The sequence below is a fragment of the Felis catus genome, chromosome A1, assembly GCF_018350175.1.
Source record: "Felis catus isolate Fca126 chromosome A1, F.catus_Fca126_mat1.0, whole genome shotgun sequence".
Classification (NCBI taxonomy): Eukaryota; Metazoa; Chordata; class Mammalia; order Carnivora; family Felidae; genus Felis; species Felis catus.
Window position 1 is genome coordinate 9,180,221 of NC_058368.1, and position 18,612 is coordinate 9,198,832.

The following is an 18,612-nucleotide window of genomic DNA, read 5'->3' on the forward strand; positions in this document are numbered from 1 at the left end:
TAAGGCCTTTCCATTTTCCTGGAAGCAGTAAGGAAATAACTTATGATAGACTCAAGTCAAAGATGTATATTGTAATCTTAAGGTTGCCAGTAAGGAGATAATAAAAGAATTTATAAAAAAAAAAAAAAAAGCTAAGAGGGGAAACATGGGGGGGAAAATGTTTAATCAAAAAGAAAGCAAGAAATGAGGAAAGATGTTATAAAAGATAGTACAAGTCGAAAACAAATAAAAATGGTCAATTTAAACCCCCAAATTGTGCTAAAGCAGTTACATTAAATGTGAAACAACACAGATTATCAAGTTTAAGAAAAAAAAAACAAACAACTATATGGTATGTGAAGAGATTCATCTTATCTCTAAGGACAAAGAAGCGTTTTTGTTTTTTTTTTTTTTTGAAAAGTCCTCTTTTTTTTAAACAATTTTTTTTAATGTTTATTTTTGACAGAGAGAGAGAGAGAGAGAGCGAGAGAGAGCGAGCATGAGTGGGGGAGGGGCAGAGAGAGAGAGAGGCAGACACAGAATCCGAAGCAGGCTCCAGGCTCTGAGCTGTCATCACAGAGCCCGACGCGGGGCTCGAACTCACAAACCGTGAGATCATGACCTGGGCCAAAGTCGGACGCTCAACAGACTGAGCCATACAGGCGCCAAACAGAAACCAAACAGAAACCAAAAGTATACTACATCCAATACATACATACATACATACATACATACATACATACATACATACATAAGCAAGCAAGCTTTAAGGCAAAGATTATTACTAGAGATAATGACAATAAACGGATCAATCCAGGGGTGCCTAGGTGGCTCAGTTAAGCGTCCAACTCTGGATTTCCACTCAGATCATGATCTCACAGCTGGTGAAATAACCCACGGATCAAATAAGAAACCACAATGGATATTTTAAAATATTTGGATTGAGTGATAAATAAAAACCTATCAGACTTGTGAGACCCAGCTAAAGTTGCTTTTATAGAGAAATTCCATGACTTAAATACATACATTAAAAAAAGAAGACTGGGGCACCTGGGTGGCTCAGTTGGTTAAGCGTCCGACTTCGGCTCAGGTCACAATCTAGTGGTCCGTGAGTTCAAGCCCCGCGTCGGGCTCTGGGCTGCTGGCTCGGAGCCTGGAGCCGGCTTCCGATTCTGTGTCTCCCTCTCTCTCTGCCCCTCCCCCGTTCATGCTCTGTCTCTCTCTGTCCCAAAAATAAATAAACGTTAAAAAAAAAAAATTAAAAAAAATAAATAAATAAAAATAAAAAGCTAGAAGGAAAGAAATAAAGGTAAAAGCAGGAACCAATTAGAAAATAATGTTTTAAATCTGAAAATTGGCTCTTTAAAAACTGATGGAGATCAAGAGGAAGCACAAATCACCAGTAAGCAGATTTAAAACGCAGGTATCATTACAGATATTATGAACATCAAATAAATAGACAGATAGATAGATAAAAAAGATAGCGTGTAAAATTGTAAGCCAAATCAGAAAATTTTGATAAAATGGACAAATCCCTTGAAAAGCAAAACTTGTCAAAATTGACAAAGTAACAGAAAATGTGAATAGTCCTTCATGTATGTATGTAAGAGTCAACAATCCCCATAAGAAAACTCCAGATGGCTTCACCAGTGAATTCTTCCAAACATTTATAGATGAAATAAAATCAATCCTCACAAACTCTACCGAAGAATAAAAAAACATTTCCCAGCTCATTTTATGAAGTCATCATAAGCTTGACAACTAAACCTTTACTAGTCAACCTCTTTCATGAACAAAAATGCAAACATTGTAAATGAAATATAATCTAGCATACGAACAGGGTAACGCATAAACAAAAGTTAAAGTTATTGAGTATTCCAAGGATGCTTTAAACTTATAAATATGTATCCCTCTTCCCCCCACCCCCCCAAATTTTAACACATATCTAACACACAGCAACTACATTCCTAAGAGTTTTATCCTAAGAAAATAACCAGGGGCGCGTAGGTGGCTCAGTCCATTAAGGGTCGACTTCAGCTCAGGTCATGATCTCACAGCTCGTGGGTTCGAGCCCTAACAGCTCGGAGTCTGGAGCCTGCTTCAGATTCTGTGTCTCCCTCTCTCTCTGCCCCTCCCCCACTTGTGCTCGTGTTCTCTCTTTCTCAAAAACAAACATTTTTAAAAACTAAATAAAATAATCAGACGAGGTACAGAGATATGTTTTAAAATATGCATTAGATCATTGTTTATAATAGCTTTTAAATGCCCATAGGTATGAAATTAGCTAAACAATTTATGTACATCAGAATCAGTTCAAAATTATAATACGGTTCTACACTTATTTGTATGGATAGCTCTTTATGACATATGACTAAGTGAAAAAAGCAGCATACAAAAGCAGGAATATTTCTAAGGCAAAAACACTAATTTTATATGAAAGTAAGGAAAATTGAACATGTATCATGAGAACATTTTTTCTAAACATAATGAATTACCATCTTAATTTAAGTTCATAAACAAAAGATTTAACGCCTCAGACAATTTTCATCAGCACGAAGAACATTTTCTTCTCAGAATCTAGTCATAGAAAATTGCCCACATATATATTTTATATAGACCACAAAAATGCTACTGGATTTGAACCAATCAATAGAAAACCTGCAATACAAAAGTATCTACAGTACAAAGACAAAACCAAAATACTCTGAAAGCACTGAATCCATTAAAAATCTGCGTGAGATACATAAAGCAATAATAGTTTCTACATTCAAAGTGGTGAGTTTATAGGAAAAAATTCTACTGTATAATATATATATTCTCAAAGCTCCAACGTGTTGGAGACTCAAAGCTCCAACAAGTTTAAAGAAAACTCCCTTTAATTCTAGCAATTAATAAAAGAATCCACGCTCATTACAATCATTCCAACCCAGAGGTTATACGGTATTTTGCCAAGATCTATAAAACAGGTGTCAACTCTACCTTACCACGCTATCTCAGCCCAACCAGCAGTGAACGCCAGCAGTGAGGTGTTGGTAAGGAATCTAAGGTATTCTGCTTTGGAGAATGTGCTTGAGGGATTTAGCAGGTACAGGAGGGGGAAAGGGCTTAGCTCCCTTATCACTGTTACCATCAGACCCAAATTCCGATCCCGGCTCTACTTTTTACCGGCTCTATGACCTCCTTACCCTCTCTAAACCTCGACTGTGAGAAAGTAAAAAGCAGCTCCGCTGATAATCACCCTGTGATGTCTGGACAAGACACAGCAAGGCCAAGAGAAGACCAACAGGCAACAAAACTTCTCCCACGGCCACACCAGAGTTCCAAAATGACTAACATCTGCCCCAGCCCCTTTATTTCTCCTGCCTCCTAAACAAAGACAGCTGAGAGATCACTGAGCGATTACTAACCCACCTGCACTTCGTGGCTGAGGGTATACAATCCAGAGCTAGTCTGTACTTCCCCCGGCTCCTCATTAGAATCATGCAGCAAGACCCAAACCCTACCCCAAACCTCTCCCATTTCCTGTCACTGAGGCTTGGCACGGTTCCTCGGGCAGGCGCCCTTCCTTGCTGCAGCACGTCATTAACCTAATTTGTTTCACTCCAGATGCATTCCTGGTGGTCTTACCCTGGTAGGCAGTAGCAGCTTCTTTACCTATAAACCAACTCTATTTACCCAGGGTCACTTAAAGGAAATGTTATCATGTAACACGATACATAAAATGCCAAGCAGCTGCCTGGTGTAGCAAGCACACAGCAAAGACTACCTACTCCTTGCTCTCGGCTCAAAATAAAGCTGTACGTGTAATTTTATTGTTTTAATCATGTACCTTTCACTATCAAGAATCTACATCTCTGCAAAACACAGTTAAGATCAGAAAATGAGCCCCTCAAGTGAACAGAACTCTGAGCAACCAGAATAGACATGATCAAGTCCACGAAATAAAGATCACGCACTTTGCTATAGGGCAACTCCTGAAAATCCTACTTGGACACCATTTGATATTTTTAACATACTTTAATAAACTTTGAAAATCTGTCTTCCACATCCATAGCAAATAAGAATCAGCAACTGTAAATGGTCAGAGAGACAGAGAGGTAAGCATACTGACCAAAGAAAAATAGAACTGCTCAACAAGGCAGGGGACAAAAAAACTATAAATATCAAACACAGTAACTCAAAAAGCTCAGAAATCTGCAGTCATCTTACGCAATGGTTCTAAATTCTTTTGACTGAACATCCCAGCTCTAAAATACTTGCGCATATACCTCCAATATATGTATCTTCATTTACAAATCATATTTTATGTGCATTATAAAACAAATACCAAAACAAATTTAAAGATTAAAATATTGTTTTCAATTTTAACTATTGACCATGTTAAATATTAATTTGTTTTAATCTTGCAATCACTAAACATGCTATTACTATTAACATTTTAAATGACAGCACTGTTAACATGCCTTTTTAAAAGTCTTGCTTTCCTGGGGCCTGGGTGGCTCAGTCAGTTAAGCGTCCGACTTTGGCTCAGATCCCCGCATCGGGCTCAGTGCTGACAGTCTGGAGCCTACGTTGCATTCTGTGTCTCCCTCTCTCTCTGCCCCTCCCCCACTCACACTCGGTCTCTGTCTCAAAAATAAATAAGCATTAAAAAAATTTTTTTTTGAAATCTTGCTTTCTCAATTTGTAAAGTTCAATGTATTTTGACGATTTAAGAACTGTTATAAGTCAGGGGCGCCTTGGTTAAGAGTCTGGCTCTTGATTTTGGCTCAGATCATGATCTCGGCTCAGATCATGATCTCAGGGTTCATGGGATCAGGCACTGCATTGGGCTCTGCACTGACAGCATGGAGCTTGCTTGGGATTCTGCCTCCCTCTCTCTCTGCCCGTTCCCCACTTGCTCTCCATATCTCCATGAAAATAAATAAAAACAAACTTTAAAAAAAGCACTGCTATAAATCCTAACTGAAAAACTTGGTTCACAAAGATGCATAGATATTTATGGAAAAATATGTCACTTACTGGTTTACTAAACTGTATCACTTTTCTATCACCAAATATGCACAAGTTGGTTGTTGTTGTTTTAATTTTACAGAGAAAGAGAGCATGTGCGCAGCAAGTGGGGTGTTGGTGGGGGGGGGGGAGGCGCAGGATGACAGAGGGAGAGAGAAAATCCCAAGCAGGCCCCACACGCAGAGCCCCACACAGGGCTTGATCCCAGGACCCTGGGGTCATGACCTGAACCGAAATCAAGAGCTGAACACTCAACTGACTGAGCCACCCAGGCACCCCCGCACAAGTTTTTATTAAAAGTCAGTTACTGGGGGCACCTGGGTGGCTTAGTGGGTTAAGCATCCAGCTCCTGGTTTTGGTTCAGGTCATGATGTCACTAAGGGGCACTAAGGAATCTACTCCTGAAATCATTGTTGCACTACATGCTAACTAATTTGGATGTAAATTTTAAAAAATAAAAAAATTAAAATTAAAACAAACAAAAAAAAAGGTCACGATGTCACTATTCGTGAGTTTGAGCCTGACATCAGGATCTGTGCTGACAGCATGGAGTCTGCTTGAGATTCTCTCTGTCCCTCTCTCTGCCCCTCCCCTGCTCACTTTCTCTCTCAAAACAAACTCAAAAAAGTAAAAAAGGAAAAGAAAAATTTAAAGTCAGTTACCAGATGTCAATGTTATGAACATTTTCTTTTTCCTGACGTCAGATATTTTTGCAAGCTGAGTAAAATGTGTTGCTTTTTAGGTTCAAATGGGTCCAAAGTCCACCGAAATTCTCTGTAAGATTTTTCAACAGACTGGAAATGTCTAAACATGTTTTCAAAATGCTGTCTCCATAACATTAGTTTCTTCTGAAAAGCAGATACTTTCTCACTTAATGATTAAAATGTCACTTTTGCCTTGTAGAGACAACTTACTGTTTGTTTTCTCAAAAATATCTGCTAGGTAGCATAATACTGATAGCTTCTTATCACCATGGAAAAAATCAGCATCTATAATAAAATGTGTAATTCAGGTTTAAGTTCTACAACTCCTTTTTTTTTTTTTTTTTGGCAACCCTTTTAAATACTTGGACAGTGAGCCTCTGCTCCCCATCTCAATTCAAAGTCATAGTCTTTTAAAAGGCATTTTTTAAAGTAACTATGTAATATACCACAGAAACACCACAAAACTTCTGAGAGAACTCATGCTGTTGGCTTCTACATTACACAACTCCCCTAAGTTCCCGCAGCAAACCACACTCATTGTAACCATCTGAATGTGGGCCTAGAAAAGCCTCAGAGACAATCCATATATTAATACAAAACCTCAATGCCTCCCCCTTTTTGGAGCATAAAATTAACCAATACAAATTCTAATATTATTATTCTCACATCTCAACTGACTTGCCTCATGTCACTTTGTAAATTACTGACACAGCGAAGGGGCATAAAGCTTCACGATCTATATTAGGTGTTCAGGGTGTGAAATTGTAGCTTATAGAATAATGATACGTTACACAGAGAAGCACTCAACAGGGAACGCTCACTGAACCCAATCGATATTATTCAAATGATGACTCCAGATCACCAAAAATAAGTTAAATTATGTGTAGTGTATTATGCTTAAGTAAACAGGACAGTAATCCAACTCGTTAGATTGAACTATTTCCAAAAGAGCCTTCATGTACTCAGAAAATTGACTGATTTAGAATGACTTATTCCCCAGTGTTTCCAGTTACCATATATTCTACAATCACTTTCAATTTCTTCTCCCAGAATGAGTGGAATTCTTAAAGAATATATTTAAGAAGCATGCATTTCGCTCTCCTAAAATACTTTCACTGTTCCTTATTATGAAAACTAGAGCCATTATTAGGCAACCACTAATTTAAAATCATTTCAAGCCTTAATATTAAAAATACATTTTTCATATTCAAAGTAGTAAGAGAAGACGACATCCTACACTTCATATTTAACAGCATAATTAGCAGTGGTATGGAACAATATTTACTTTTTCTATAAGTAACAACGAAAATAATGCTCCATGAGTCAAGAAAATTCACTCATTTGTTCTTAAATATCTATTCTGTTTTAAAAATCAGAAATAAGACATATCTATATAATTGTCATCGTAGAAGAAGACTCTCAAACGCACTGACAGAAGAGGATTCACACTTGAGGGCTAGAAATGAACTAAAAGCCATTTTCACAGGAGAGGAACATGAGCCGGAGGAGGATTCAGAGCTAGAAAGGAAAAGGCATTCAAAGCTGAGGTAAATTGTCTTTTGTTTTCTTAACAATAAGTGTCTCATCCAGAACACCGAATGCAAGACATATTCAAGGCAAACAATTTTAGAAGAACATTCCACTGGAGATACATTCTTCAAGCTGTTCCTCAGGTCACATACTTCTATATATAAACGTACTTATTTATCCACCCTTTAGCTTCATAAAACCTCTCCACTTATACTTGAAAGAAGACTTCCAGCAAGAGGAAGAAAACTTAAAAGGAGCTGTAGGTAAGGAGAACATGTGAGGTACTACATCCTCTTTTTCGAAGTTAAAAATGTTCTGTTCCCTGGGCCTTTTTCTAGCATGACATCGTCCCCCTGGCAGACTCTACGTCGGTCATTTTACTTCAACTTGGAAAAGTGATAGAAGTTCACTTTGAAAGGAAATTCATTTTGGTAATTTCCTGTCCACCAGAGGGCTCCCACATTTCTCCACAAATGGAAGAGATACGTTACAATAAAAATAGTCCTTAAGCACTGAAAAAACTCAAATTATCATGATCTTATTTAACCTCAGACTAAAAATTGTTCTATCTGTTACAATTTCTACATGAACAGCTTAAAAAGATAGAGCTTTTCTCCAAGAGTTTCATCACCGAAAAATGTTTCAAATACCAAAATTGCTTTGCTGTTACCCTCACACGGCCAATTTCTTTCTTAAGTAGGGCTTTCAATTTTATAGATATCATAAAATATAATTTTAGTCCAAAGCTCTAAATAGTAGCTCAAATGTTTTATGTAATACTTTCATAAATACAGTAATTTATTTCTTGATAGCTTTCCCAGTCCAGAAAACAAAATCATCACCTTATCTACCCAGCCTTAGGCCTTACTATTAACAGAAAGAGTAAATATCCTCTTTCAGAAAACCTAAACTCATTATAACATAATCCATCCTACAATTATTAACGACGAATACTGCCCCATCATGAATTATGATTTGGGCTGGGAAAACAAACATAAAGGAAATGAATCATTTAAACACAATGCATTACGATGATATTCTGTTCAGGTATTTTTAGACTTTTTTTCACAAATAAGTTATTACACTAGAATGTTAGTAAATCTCTTAGTTCAAACCCAATCACTCTTAGCAAAAGAAAAACCAGTATTTTATGTAAATACACTTATTTATAGATCACATTTACAGAATGTTAATTGCTAAAGTACCAACTGTAAATTTTACAAATCCATTCACTAGGGGTGCCACTCCCCCTCCAAAAAAGATGGATTTGCTAAATTTGGATTATAAAAAAAGAGACTCCTTATGGTAAACACAAAAATTTATTGAATGTTTCGAAAGAAATTTGAAATGTGAGTTATATTTATAAAACAAAAAACGATGCTAAAAAACCATTTTAAAGTCAGTCACAATCATTGTCATATAAAGACTTTATCAAAAACATCAATTGATTTAGCAATTACTGTAGCTCAAGAATGAATTATCTTTAATGAAAACATGATAGAGGTTATAATTTCACTGCCCCACCTCATCTCCCAACTACGAATTTTCCTTTACAACAGACAAGCATCATTAACATGTAAAAGCGTAACATTTGTTTCTACACGGCACATACTAGCTGTCACCACTTAGAAACTCGAAAATTTTACTGCACCTAGCAAAAATGTATGTATTCATACGTATCCTGATCAGTTGGGAGTTTATGCTGCAAAAAAAAGGTCAGACTGTGGAAAGCGGTGGGGGTAGGGTAGGATTCGAAGTGGTAAAACTGTTCTGAAAGTAAATGCAAACTATCAGTTATTGATACGAAGAGTTTAACAAATACAAAACATTTTAATCAACAACCTCTAACCAGTATTTGTCATGTTACGTTTCAAAAAGTTGAGAATTCTAGGCACGTATCTAATGAAGGCACTTTTTAAGCAAAAATGCAATGTTAAGGAAGTAACAGCAAATGAAGGTGTAAGAGGTTGTGACATAGGAGGAAAAAAGCCTCAAGACTTCCAACAAGTTGAGCAACTTCAAAACTAGACATGAAAAATACTCAGAACAATCTAATCTGAGGTGTAGATTAGGCACACTCTGAAACAGCATCATCAGGGCATTATATGTTTATTACATAATACTGCTTTGCCCTTGCCTATCACCTTTAATCAAGGGATCTCAAAGCACCACCGAATCAAGGCCTTAAAATACAGTCTAAAACAGAAATAGTTACATTTTATAACTGCACCTATTAATAAAACCTTGCCACTAGTTCCCGTCCCCCTGATCCGAGCATTAGCTTCCGAACCTTCTCTCTCTCTGACTTGGAAACCGTATTCCCCAAATCATTTCAATTTGTAACTGATGCTACGCACATTCCAGCTTGTCTTCAGCACTGGGCCTAAAGAAAGTAGTGGCACTGTTTTAATGACACAAATCTATTTCATTACAATTTCTGTGGCAGAATGAACAGTACTTAGAGTGGACGTACCTTGCACTGATATAAAATGGAGGCTTTAGAGAACCAATCTTTGCTGGGGGTGATGAGCCCAAAAAACACTCAACTAACAGGCAAATAGCACTTTCCGGCTCAGTCCAGAGACCTATCTAGGCAACTTCGAGAGTGGAGTGGAGGAAACCATATCATATCCAGCTACCATTAATGGGGCAGGCAGGAGACCATTCAGGGGTGTGCACACCAGGAGGGAAAGGAAAACTAAAGGGACGATGCACGAGTTTTAAGACTCAGGAAAGAGAGTGTAAGTTGCTGTGTGGCCACACAAGAGACAGAACATTGCGGTTCCTATACATTAAAATAGCATGTTAAATGGCAAATCAAACGTAAGCAAAATGGCTTTAAACCAAGGTCAAAGATGCCATTTACAGCCATTTAGGTGGGTGGTTTTTTTGAGTCTGTAAATGAGGTTCGATTCTATAGAAACATCTGACATTTTAAAATTTAACCAGCAAAGTTCAATTTTGTTTTTTCACTGGAATACACGAACACTCAAATGTTAATGTTATGTTAACTTCAAGTCTTTCATAAACAAGATCATTCATCTTCCTGTTAATTGCATTATGTTCGTCCCTAAGACTGCGAAGTGTAATTTCAATCCGCACAAACCCACCCCCTCCCAGCACTGTAAGCCTGCACGGTTACTGTTAGCCAACACACTCACAGTATTAACAAACATGAACCTTTAGAAACACAAAGAAAAGCATCAATAAGCAAGAGGACTTTTTGTTTCAAGTTCTCAAAATTCAAGGATCAAGGCTCAATAATTTGCTTTATTAGCTTTGAAAAGTCCAATGATGTAATACGAGTAAATATTTGCTACTGCAAGTCCTGAAAATCCGTAAGAAGCACCAATATGCGGTCAGTCTCGATCTGTAAAAATTCCAAAACATCTTAACATTTCTGTTGCCGTACTTGGTTCACCCAGACATACTGAAAAGCTCCCAGCGAATTCTAGTAGACTTTTTCTTGCAGACCTACACGTCCCTGCGCTTGAAAACATCAAGTTTGTATCTACTGCATTAATGATCCCGTCAGTGTCACAGAACAAGATTCCCGTTTTCCTGTCTATCTCTGTATCTCGTAAGGACACCCGTCCTCAGCTCTGCCCACTGTCACTGACGTTTTCAGAAGCTCTAAGATCAAGTGTTCAAAGGCTTCTAACAGACAGGGGGGAGATTTTCTCCACTTCAAGCTACATTGCCACATCTTCCCTACTTCTCCATCGTCTTAAATGATTCAGAAAACACAACCACATGAGAAAAGCCATATTAAAAGCGGGACTTCCTAAGACGGGGACACCAGAACCTCCAACTTCTCCAAATCTCCCAGCACCGTGGCGTTTCAACAGTCCCCCGCAGACCTTCACCCCACGCCTGCATCCTTTCTGATTAAATAAGATTGGAAACCACAATTAAATCAGTGTCGTAACTTATCCTTCACTTACCATATCCGCCGGGACATTGCTGGACATCTTGCCGTTTGATATACACCCAGATGTTTACCGGGGGGGGGGGGGGGGGAAATTACAACAAACAATAAAGAGCAGAAGTCTTCAAGCTACAGAAATCAACCTTAACGATCTCGATCGGTTCGTGATGTGCTTTCCAAAAAATAAGTTATTTCGGAGTCACAGTGCCGGCCTGGCCGAGGTTCCGAGCGAAGAGGAACAATCCCCAGGAACTGGGTGGCCGGAGCCGGAGGGAACTCCCGGGCGGACAGCAGCAGCCCCCGTCGTCGTCGTCGTCGTCAGCAGCAGCAGCAGCAGCAGCAGCAGCTCCAGGACCGGCCGCGCCAGGTAGACCGAGCCGAGTGACACACGGACATGGAGCGGGGTGGGAGGGGGTTAAATCCGCCTTCCTCCTTTCCCAGCCCGGCAGTGATTCACACTTGCTCCCGAGTCAAGTCCTCATTAAGCAGGAGGAAAATGCCCCGGCGTGGATGTACATAGATAACTATGTGGCTACACATGGACGCGTGAGCAGTGAGTGGCGGCCGCGCAGGAACCGGCGCCGGCGGTCGGCTCGGGGAAACGGCTCAACTCGCGCTGCCGGGGCTGAGAGCCGGGCCGCGGAAACCCGCGCTCAAGGGCATTTAACTAGTTGGGGGCCGAAGCGAAAGCCCGGGGCGGCGAGCGCGGGGAGGGAGCTGGGGGCGCGGGGAGCTCGGGCCGGGCGGGAGACCCCACGGCCCCTCGGGGCTCAGGCCGCGGGCGCCTCCGGGCAGCGGCGGGTCTCGGGGCGCATCGTCTCCGGCTTCTCGGCGCTCCTCTCCTGCCTCCGCCACCCCCCGTCGCCGCCTTCCCCTCCCCTCCGACGCCGACTTCGGCTGGTCCCCGGAAGAGGCCGGGTCCTCCCTCTCCTCAGCCCGGGAATGGTTTCCTCTCGGAGCTTTGTCTCTCCTCCTCCACCGCCTCCACTTTTCAGTCTCAAACGCCGCAGCCGCCTCCTGTCATCGCCTCTCAAGCCAACATGGCGGCGGCGGCGGCAGCCGCCTGAGCGCAAGTCGGGGACACGGGGAGAGCACGGCCCCTCCTCGCAGCCGCCGCCACCGCCCCCGCCTTCCTTTCTTCCCCGCCCCCCCCCCCCCCCACCGCTCCGCGGACACCCAGTGCGTCACTACGGAGACCACCCTCGAGCATCATGGGAAATGTAGTCTACGCCGGGGGGCGGCGGGGCGGGGGGGGGGCGGCCTAAGGCGGCCTCTCGGGACTCCGAAGCCACGCCCCTCCTAGCAACAGTTGCTAGGAAAGGAAAGCTCGCTTTAGCTCAGCTGCCCTCTAGGAGTTAGGTGATACCTGCTACCAGGAGTGCTGTGAGCGTGCGAATTATTTGGAGAAAATAATTCTGCACAGAGAAATCCCCTCAAGCACAATAGACGCACAGACTAAAAATACGGTTTACCTCCAAGAAGAATCATTCATTTTAATGACAGCGCGCTCTCCACATCCTGCAATCTCAAAGCATTTTGTATAGTGATTTCATCTAGGTCTTTTCAGCATTGCATTTGGAAGATCAGAAGCAATCATTGATTTCCAATAAGGTCGTAGAAGTTCAACAGGAACAAGGATCTCATTAAGCGGGGAGAATGTTTGAACATGTGTTTCTTGAAGACCTAGGGCCATAAAGCTGCAATCCAGTTAATTGAAATTACCAAAACCTGTATGAGGTACAGTAGTATATCAGGCCAAATGTATATCAATAGGAAATAGCTGCTACAAACTACATGGGGATTCACCAGTTTACCAGGCCAGCCCCCAAATTTTATTTAACTCAAATGTAATAAAAAACCTACACACCCACAGTGATTAGCAAATAGCACAAAATCATACCATTAGGGAGAAACTTAGAGGAAGACTACGGCTACTCCAGATTTAGGAACAAAATTCAGAAACCACCACCGTCTGTCTGAATCCCTGTTCAGATCTCTCAGTGCTTTGGCAGAGTATTTTAGCAAGGGCAGTCTCAGTAAGACACTTATAAAAGAATGTCAACAGATTTAGAGTCTGAAAGTCACCTCTCCAACCTACAGCGATGTGACCTCATCTGTAAAACAGTCTTGCCTACCATCCAGTTGTGCGGATGAGTTAATGCATGGGAAATAAATCACTTTGTAAATAATAAGGCGTCATTTGATGTGAAATGTTACTACTCATTCATTCAGCAAACACACGATCCAGGCTCTCTGCTAGGCACCAGGAGTTTAAAAATGAATAATCTAGGCACTGTCCTCAGGGAACTCATTGTTGAGAAGCCTATGTCATTCCCCACAGCAATCTCCGCAGTCAGGTTTGTCTCATTAAGGATGGAAACTCACAGGACGCTGGGAGTATTTGCCTCCTGTGTAGCCCGGCTGGAGAAATTCCAGGCACTCCTAGGGACCCACATCAGCCTGGGGTGAGTTAGGGTGGTAACCAGGAGGGAGGGTGGCTCCCATCCACAGAGAAACCGAAGGACGGAAGAAAAAAGAGGCCCAAATCTCACCACAATTAGGCTTCAGGCCTTGGTCTAGAAATTCCTAATTCTCTAGCCATGTGATTTTCCAGGGCCTCTGGTCGTTGGTTGCTCCTTCTTCATGGTTAGCCACCACAGAGCTGTGCCCACCAGGCCTCCCGGAATGAGAGCCATTGAAAATGCTTCAATTGACCAATGAGTTCAGAAGGAGCATGAAACACATTTCGAACTAACTCACAAAGTTAGTTATCCACCGCTCCCCTAACTCCAACCTTTATCCAATGACCGCCCTGGCCCAGGCTGTGCTAGGCCTAAACGCAAGTGGAGGTAGAAAGGCAGGAGGCAGAGGATGGCAGGACCTACAGAAACCCTGGCTCACACTTCCTCTGCGGCTTTCTAGTAGCCATACGGCAACGGACGTAGTGACCGCCACTGCCAGCCCAAGACCCTGGCATTTCTGACACATGATGTTGCTACTCATTGCCAGGTACCTCTACCACCGCTAAAAAAGGCCACATCTTTCAAAAGGAAAACCACTGCACCTAGCTGCGTTTCGGATCGCTCTTCTAAGAGAGGTGGAGACATCATTCTCAGTAAAACTCGTTATAACTCTTTCCTAACAGAATCCAAGGCATAAGGGAGCATGAATGAACAGTTTCAAATTCTCCCACTTTTCTCCTCTTACTCTCGGCTTCCTAACTCAGGCAGACGAGAAGGGAGGCTGAAGAAAGAGCCCGGTCGTCCCCGACCGGGAGCAGTGGTACCTCCTGAGACTATTCATCCACTGTAAGCATCAGTTTGAAAGAACGCGAGAGACAGCAATTTTGTACCAGCAAAAATAACTTCCCAGGAAATGAAACGGCCTGACGCTGTCATGAATTAGCTATGAGACCTTTGCCAAGACGCTTTGCCTACCTGACCCTCGATGTCTTCATCTGAGGAGGTAGGACTAAATCTCTAAGGTCCCTTCTCTAAGAGTCTATGAGTGTTGAGTAACACCTGTGGCCTGTTAAAAAGATCTTCCCCAAATGTTTGCTCGGGGGCACGAGGAGGGGCTTTTGGGAGAGGAGGGAAAGTTTTAAAATTAGATTATTGCAATGGTTGCACAACTCTATATGTACTAAAAACCATTAAATTGTACACTTTAAATGGGTGAATTTATTATTTTTGTAATTATGCTAAAATACATGTAATATAAAATTTACCGTCTTCACCGTCTTCAGGGGCACAATTCAGCGGCTCCAAACCCATCGAACAAGCCCCCATTTCCTCCTCCCCCCAGCCCCTAGCAACCACCATTCTACTTTTTGTCTCTATTAATGTGACTACTCTTGGTACCTTATGTAAGCAGAATCGGATACTAATTGTCCTTTTGTGACTGGCTTATTTCACTTAACATAATGTCTTCAAGGTTCATGCATGGTACAGCATGGGTCAGAACTCCCTTTTTAAAACTGAATAAATCTTCCGTGGTATATATACACCACATGTCGTTTATCCATTCATCCATTGATGGACATTTGAGTTGCTGCCACCTTTTGGCTATTGCAAAATGGGCGAATTTTATGATATGTAAATTGTATACCAATGAAATTGTTAAGAATATATCTTCCCCCATCTGCCATTAGGGATCTGAAATGATTCCCATCTTAGGATCTTTCCTTAAGGGCCTTCTCAAGGAAACTCATGAATTTTAACTAGACAGAAGTATTCCTTTCTATGAGACCAATAACCTTTAATCAAGTATTACTTTGGTTGATTATCTCATTATACCATTCGTTGTCAGTTATTAAAGCTCTGAGAGTAGGAAAATGCCACAAGAGGCAGAGAAAGGTGTCCCACAATGCCTGGGGGGTGGGGGAGGGAGAGGGCAAGGAACCTTAGTACGGCCAGAAAATAGAAGAGCCCCAAAGACACCCTTTGCCACATCTGTCCAATTTTGCCCAAGGCTGGCCCGGTCCTCTTTAGCTCCCGTGGAAGAATCATTTCACAGGGTCACTTTGTAAGATTCTACATTTCTTTCTCTTGAGAAAGTCTATAGGAAGCCCCCTAATGCCAATATAAAGATTCCTAACATACAAGGGGTCTCAAGAAATGTTAATTCCCTGGCACAACCGGCCAAGGTCTTTTCTCTGAAATTAGAGATAATTTGCTTACTGATTTAGTCATGGACTTGTCCCCTGTAGTCTTTACTCTTGCAGGAGCAGAATGAATGCGTGAGTGCTTCTGGTTTGAGAATTGCGATCTGAAGGAGTTTGGGATAAGAAGAATGGAATTAAGTTGTATAAGTCATAGATGGGACACTGGGGCTGACTTAATTTTACTCCCAGGAGCCCCCATACACACACACTGCAAACATGGCCAGCCCTTTTCACCCTATACCTCCCTGACCAGAGATTCTCAACTTGGTCCTCATCAGAGTCACTAGGAGCCATTTAAAAAAAAATTTTTTTTTAACGTTTATTTATTTTTGAGACAGAGAGAGACAGAGCATGAACGGGGGAGGGGCAGAGAGAGAGGGAGACACAGCATCGGAAACAGGCTCCAGGCTCTGAGCCATCAGCCCAGAGCCCGACGCGGGGCTCGAACCTACGGACCGTGAGATCGTGACCTGGCTGAAGTCGGACGCTTAACCGACTGCGCCACCCAGGCGCCCCTCTCTCGAACTCTTTTTTTTTTTTTTTTTCCAATGTTTGTTTATTTTTGGGACAGAGAGAGACAGAGCATGAACGGGGGAGGGGCAGAGAGAGAGGGAGACACAGAATCGGAAGCAGGCTCCAGGCTCTGAGCCATCAGCACAGAGCCCGACGCGGGGCTGGAACTCACGGACCGGACCGCGAGATCGTGACCTGAGCCGAAGTCGGACGCTCAACCGACTGAGCCACCCAGGCGCCCCACTAGGAGCCATTTAAAAAGACAGATAGATGCCTGAGCCATAGCCCAGAACAACTACATCAGATTTTCTGGCGTCAGGGCCTGGACCTGGTATTGTTCAAAGTTCCCCCTTGTAATTCTCACATGCAGCCATGGTTTAGAAACACTATGTAAGCTAAATACCTTCAAGTTCAATTCCCTCTTTTTCCCCCATCAAGGTTCCTTTCTAGGACTGATAACCTGAAGGTACTGTGATTTGTCAAGGTGACCTTTGGCCACAGTCACAGTGGTTTAAGGAACAAGCTTTCACACTTGTCCCCCGCCCCCACCCCCCACCCCATTGCACTCATTTAGCCACCAGGGCATTGACCTCACCTCTGATATAACCCAAGTCTCTCTATCTTAAGGCATTTCTCTCCTTTGCTCAGAGTCCAGGAAGAGGTAGAGACAGATAAAGTGAAAATGAAAATGCCACGCGATGAGTTGATAAATGCCACCATAGGAATAAGCACACAGGAGATAAGGCAACTTTGGCATTGAGGTGTCTGGAGTCGAACCAGGCAAAAGCCAGTGGAGCAGGCAGAGTGGTCAGGAAGAGAACACTTGGGTCAAGACCCAGACTAGAAGCTAAGGGGTGCAGGAAGGGGAGGTAACTGAAGTTCAGGTTCCTGCTTGGGAGTAGGGACAGGGGTGGGATAAGCAAATGGCAACAGAGAGAAACGGAGGCCGGTCCCCCAGGGCTCTACGGTTTAGACACTAAATCAGATTTTCCAGGGCAGTTTGGATTTACCGTGAGAGCAAATGGAACCAACGGGAAGCGTCATGAGAAGATTTGTTTTCATAGAAAGATGGAAAAGGCCTCAAACTCTAATGACACCTGTTCTCTGTGTATTTTGGGTGAGTTGTCCTGTTGTGTGACCTCTTGGAGCCACATAATTGAAAACCTCTTAAGGGGTCTCGGGGACTGTCAAACTCCCCACTCTGCATTTCACAGATCAGGAAGCCACCTGATCATGAGGACTGACTCCGCAATACAATACTTATTCCTCTACTCCCTGTCCTGCCAACAGAGTCCCGCAAAAACAGGGACTTTTACTCATTCTACTACATGACATATATTCATCCCAAGATCTATTTTCTCTCTCTCTTTTTTTTTTTTTTTGGTTCCACATATGTGAGGTTCACACAGTATTAGTGTTTCTTTTGACACTTTTTTTTTTTAAGTTTATTTATTTATTTTGAGAGAGAGAGAGAGAGAATGAGTTGGGGAGGGGCAGAGAGGGAGGTGGGAACAGAGAATGCGAAGTGGGCTCTGTGCTGACAGCAGAGAACCCGTTGCGGGGCTCAAACACATGAGCTGTGAGAGCATGACCTGAGATGAAGCGGACGCTTAACCAACTGAGCCACCCAGGTGCCCCTTGACACTTTTTTTTTTTTCACTCCATTGTGGGTATTCTGGAAATAAGTCCTTTGCGAATATATTCCCCAGGCTGTAGCTTGTCTTCTCATTTTGTGAACAGTATCTTTTGGGAAGCATAGTTGTAGCAGTCTGATGAAGTCTTAGTTACAAATATTTTTCTTTAATGGTGTTCCGTCTCCCTGCTTGCCACCAGGTCATGAAGATATTATCCTGTGTTTTCTACTTTGTTTTAGCTCTTCTATTTATATCATTATATACTTTTAGGGTTGTTCCACACCACTTGGTGAAATAACTTTTTTTTTTTCCCATGGAATTTATGTGACGTCTTGGTTCAAAATCAACTGACTGGGGCGCCTGGGTGGCTCAGTTGGTTAAGCATCCGACTTCAGTCAGGTCATGATCTCACGGTTTGTGAGTTCAAGCCCCGCGTCAGGCTCTGTGCTGACAGTTCAGAGCCTGGAGCCTGCTTTGGATTCTGTGTCTCGCTCTCTCTCTCTGCCCCTCCCCTGCTCACGCTCTGTCTCTCTCTGCCTCAAAAATAAATAAAACATTTAAAAAATTTTTAGAAAAAAATAGATAGATAGATAGATAGATAGATAGATAGATAGATAGATAGATAAAATCAACTGTATGAAAATAGGT

At 42.1% G+C, this 18,612-nt stretch overlaps 1 protein-coding gene across 1 annotated transcript in view; it reads right to left on the reverse strand.

Annotated features, from left to right (window-relative positions):
• Positions 1-12,223, reverse strand: part of UBL3 (ubiquitin like 3) — a 66,580-nt gene extending 54,357 nt beyond the window's left edge. Inside the window, exon 1 of the mRNA XM_003980276.6 lies at positions 11,171-12,223. Coding sequence (XP_003980325.3) covers positions 11,171-11,197 — 27 coding nt within the window. The 5' untranslated portion in view covers positions 11,198-12,223. The remainder of the gene's footprint in view (positions 1-11,170) is intronic.
• Positions 12,224-18,612: the final 6,389 nt, after the last annotated feature.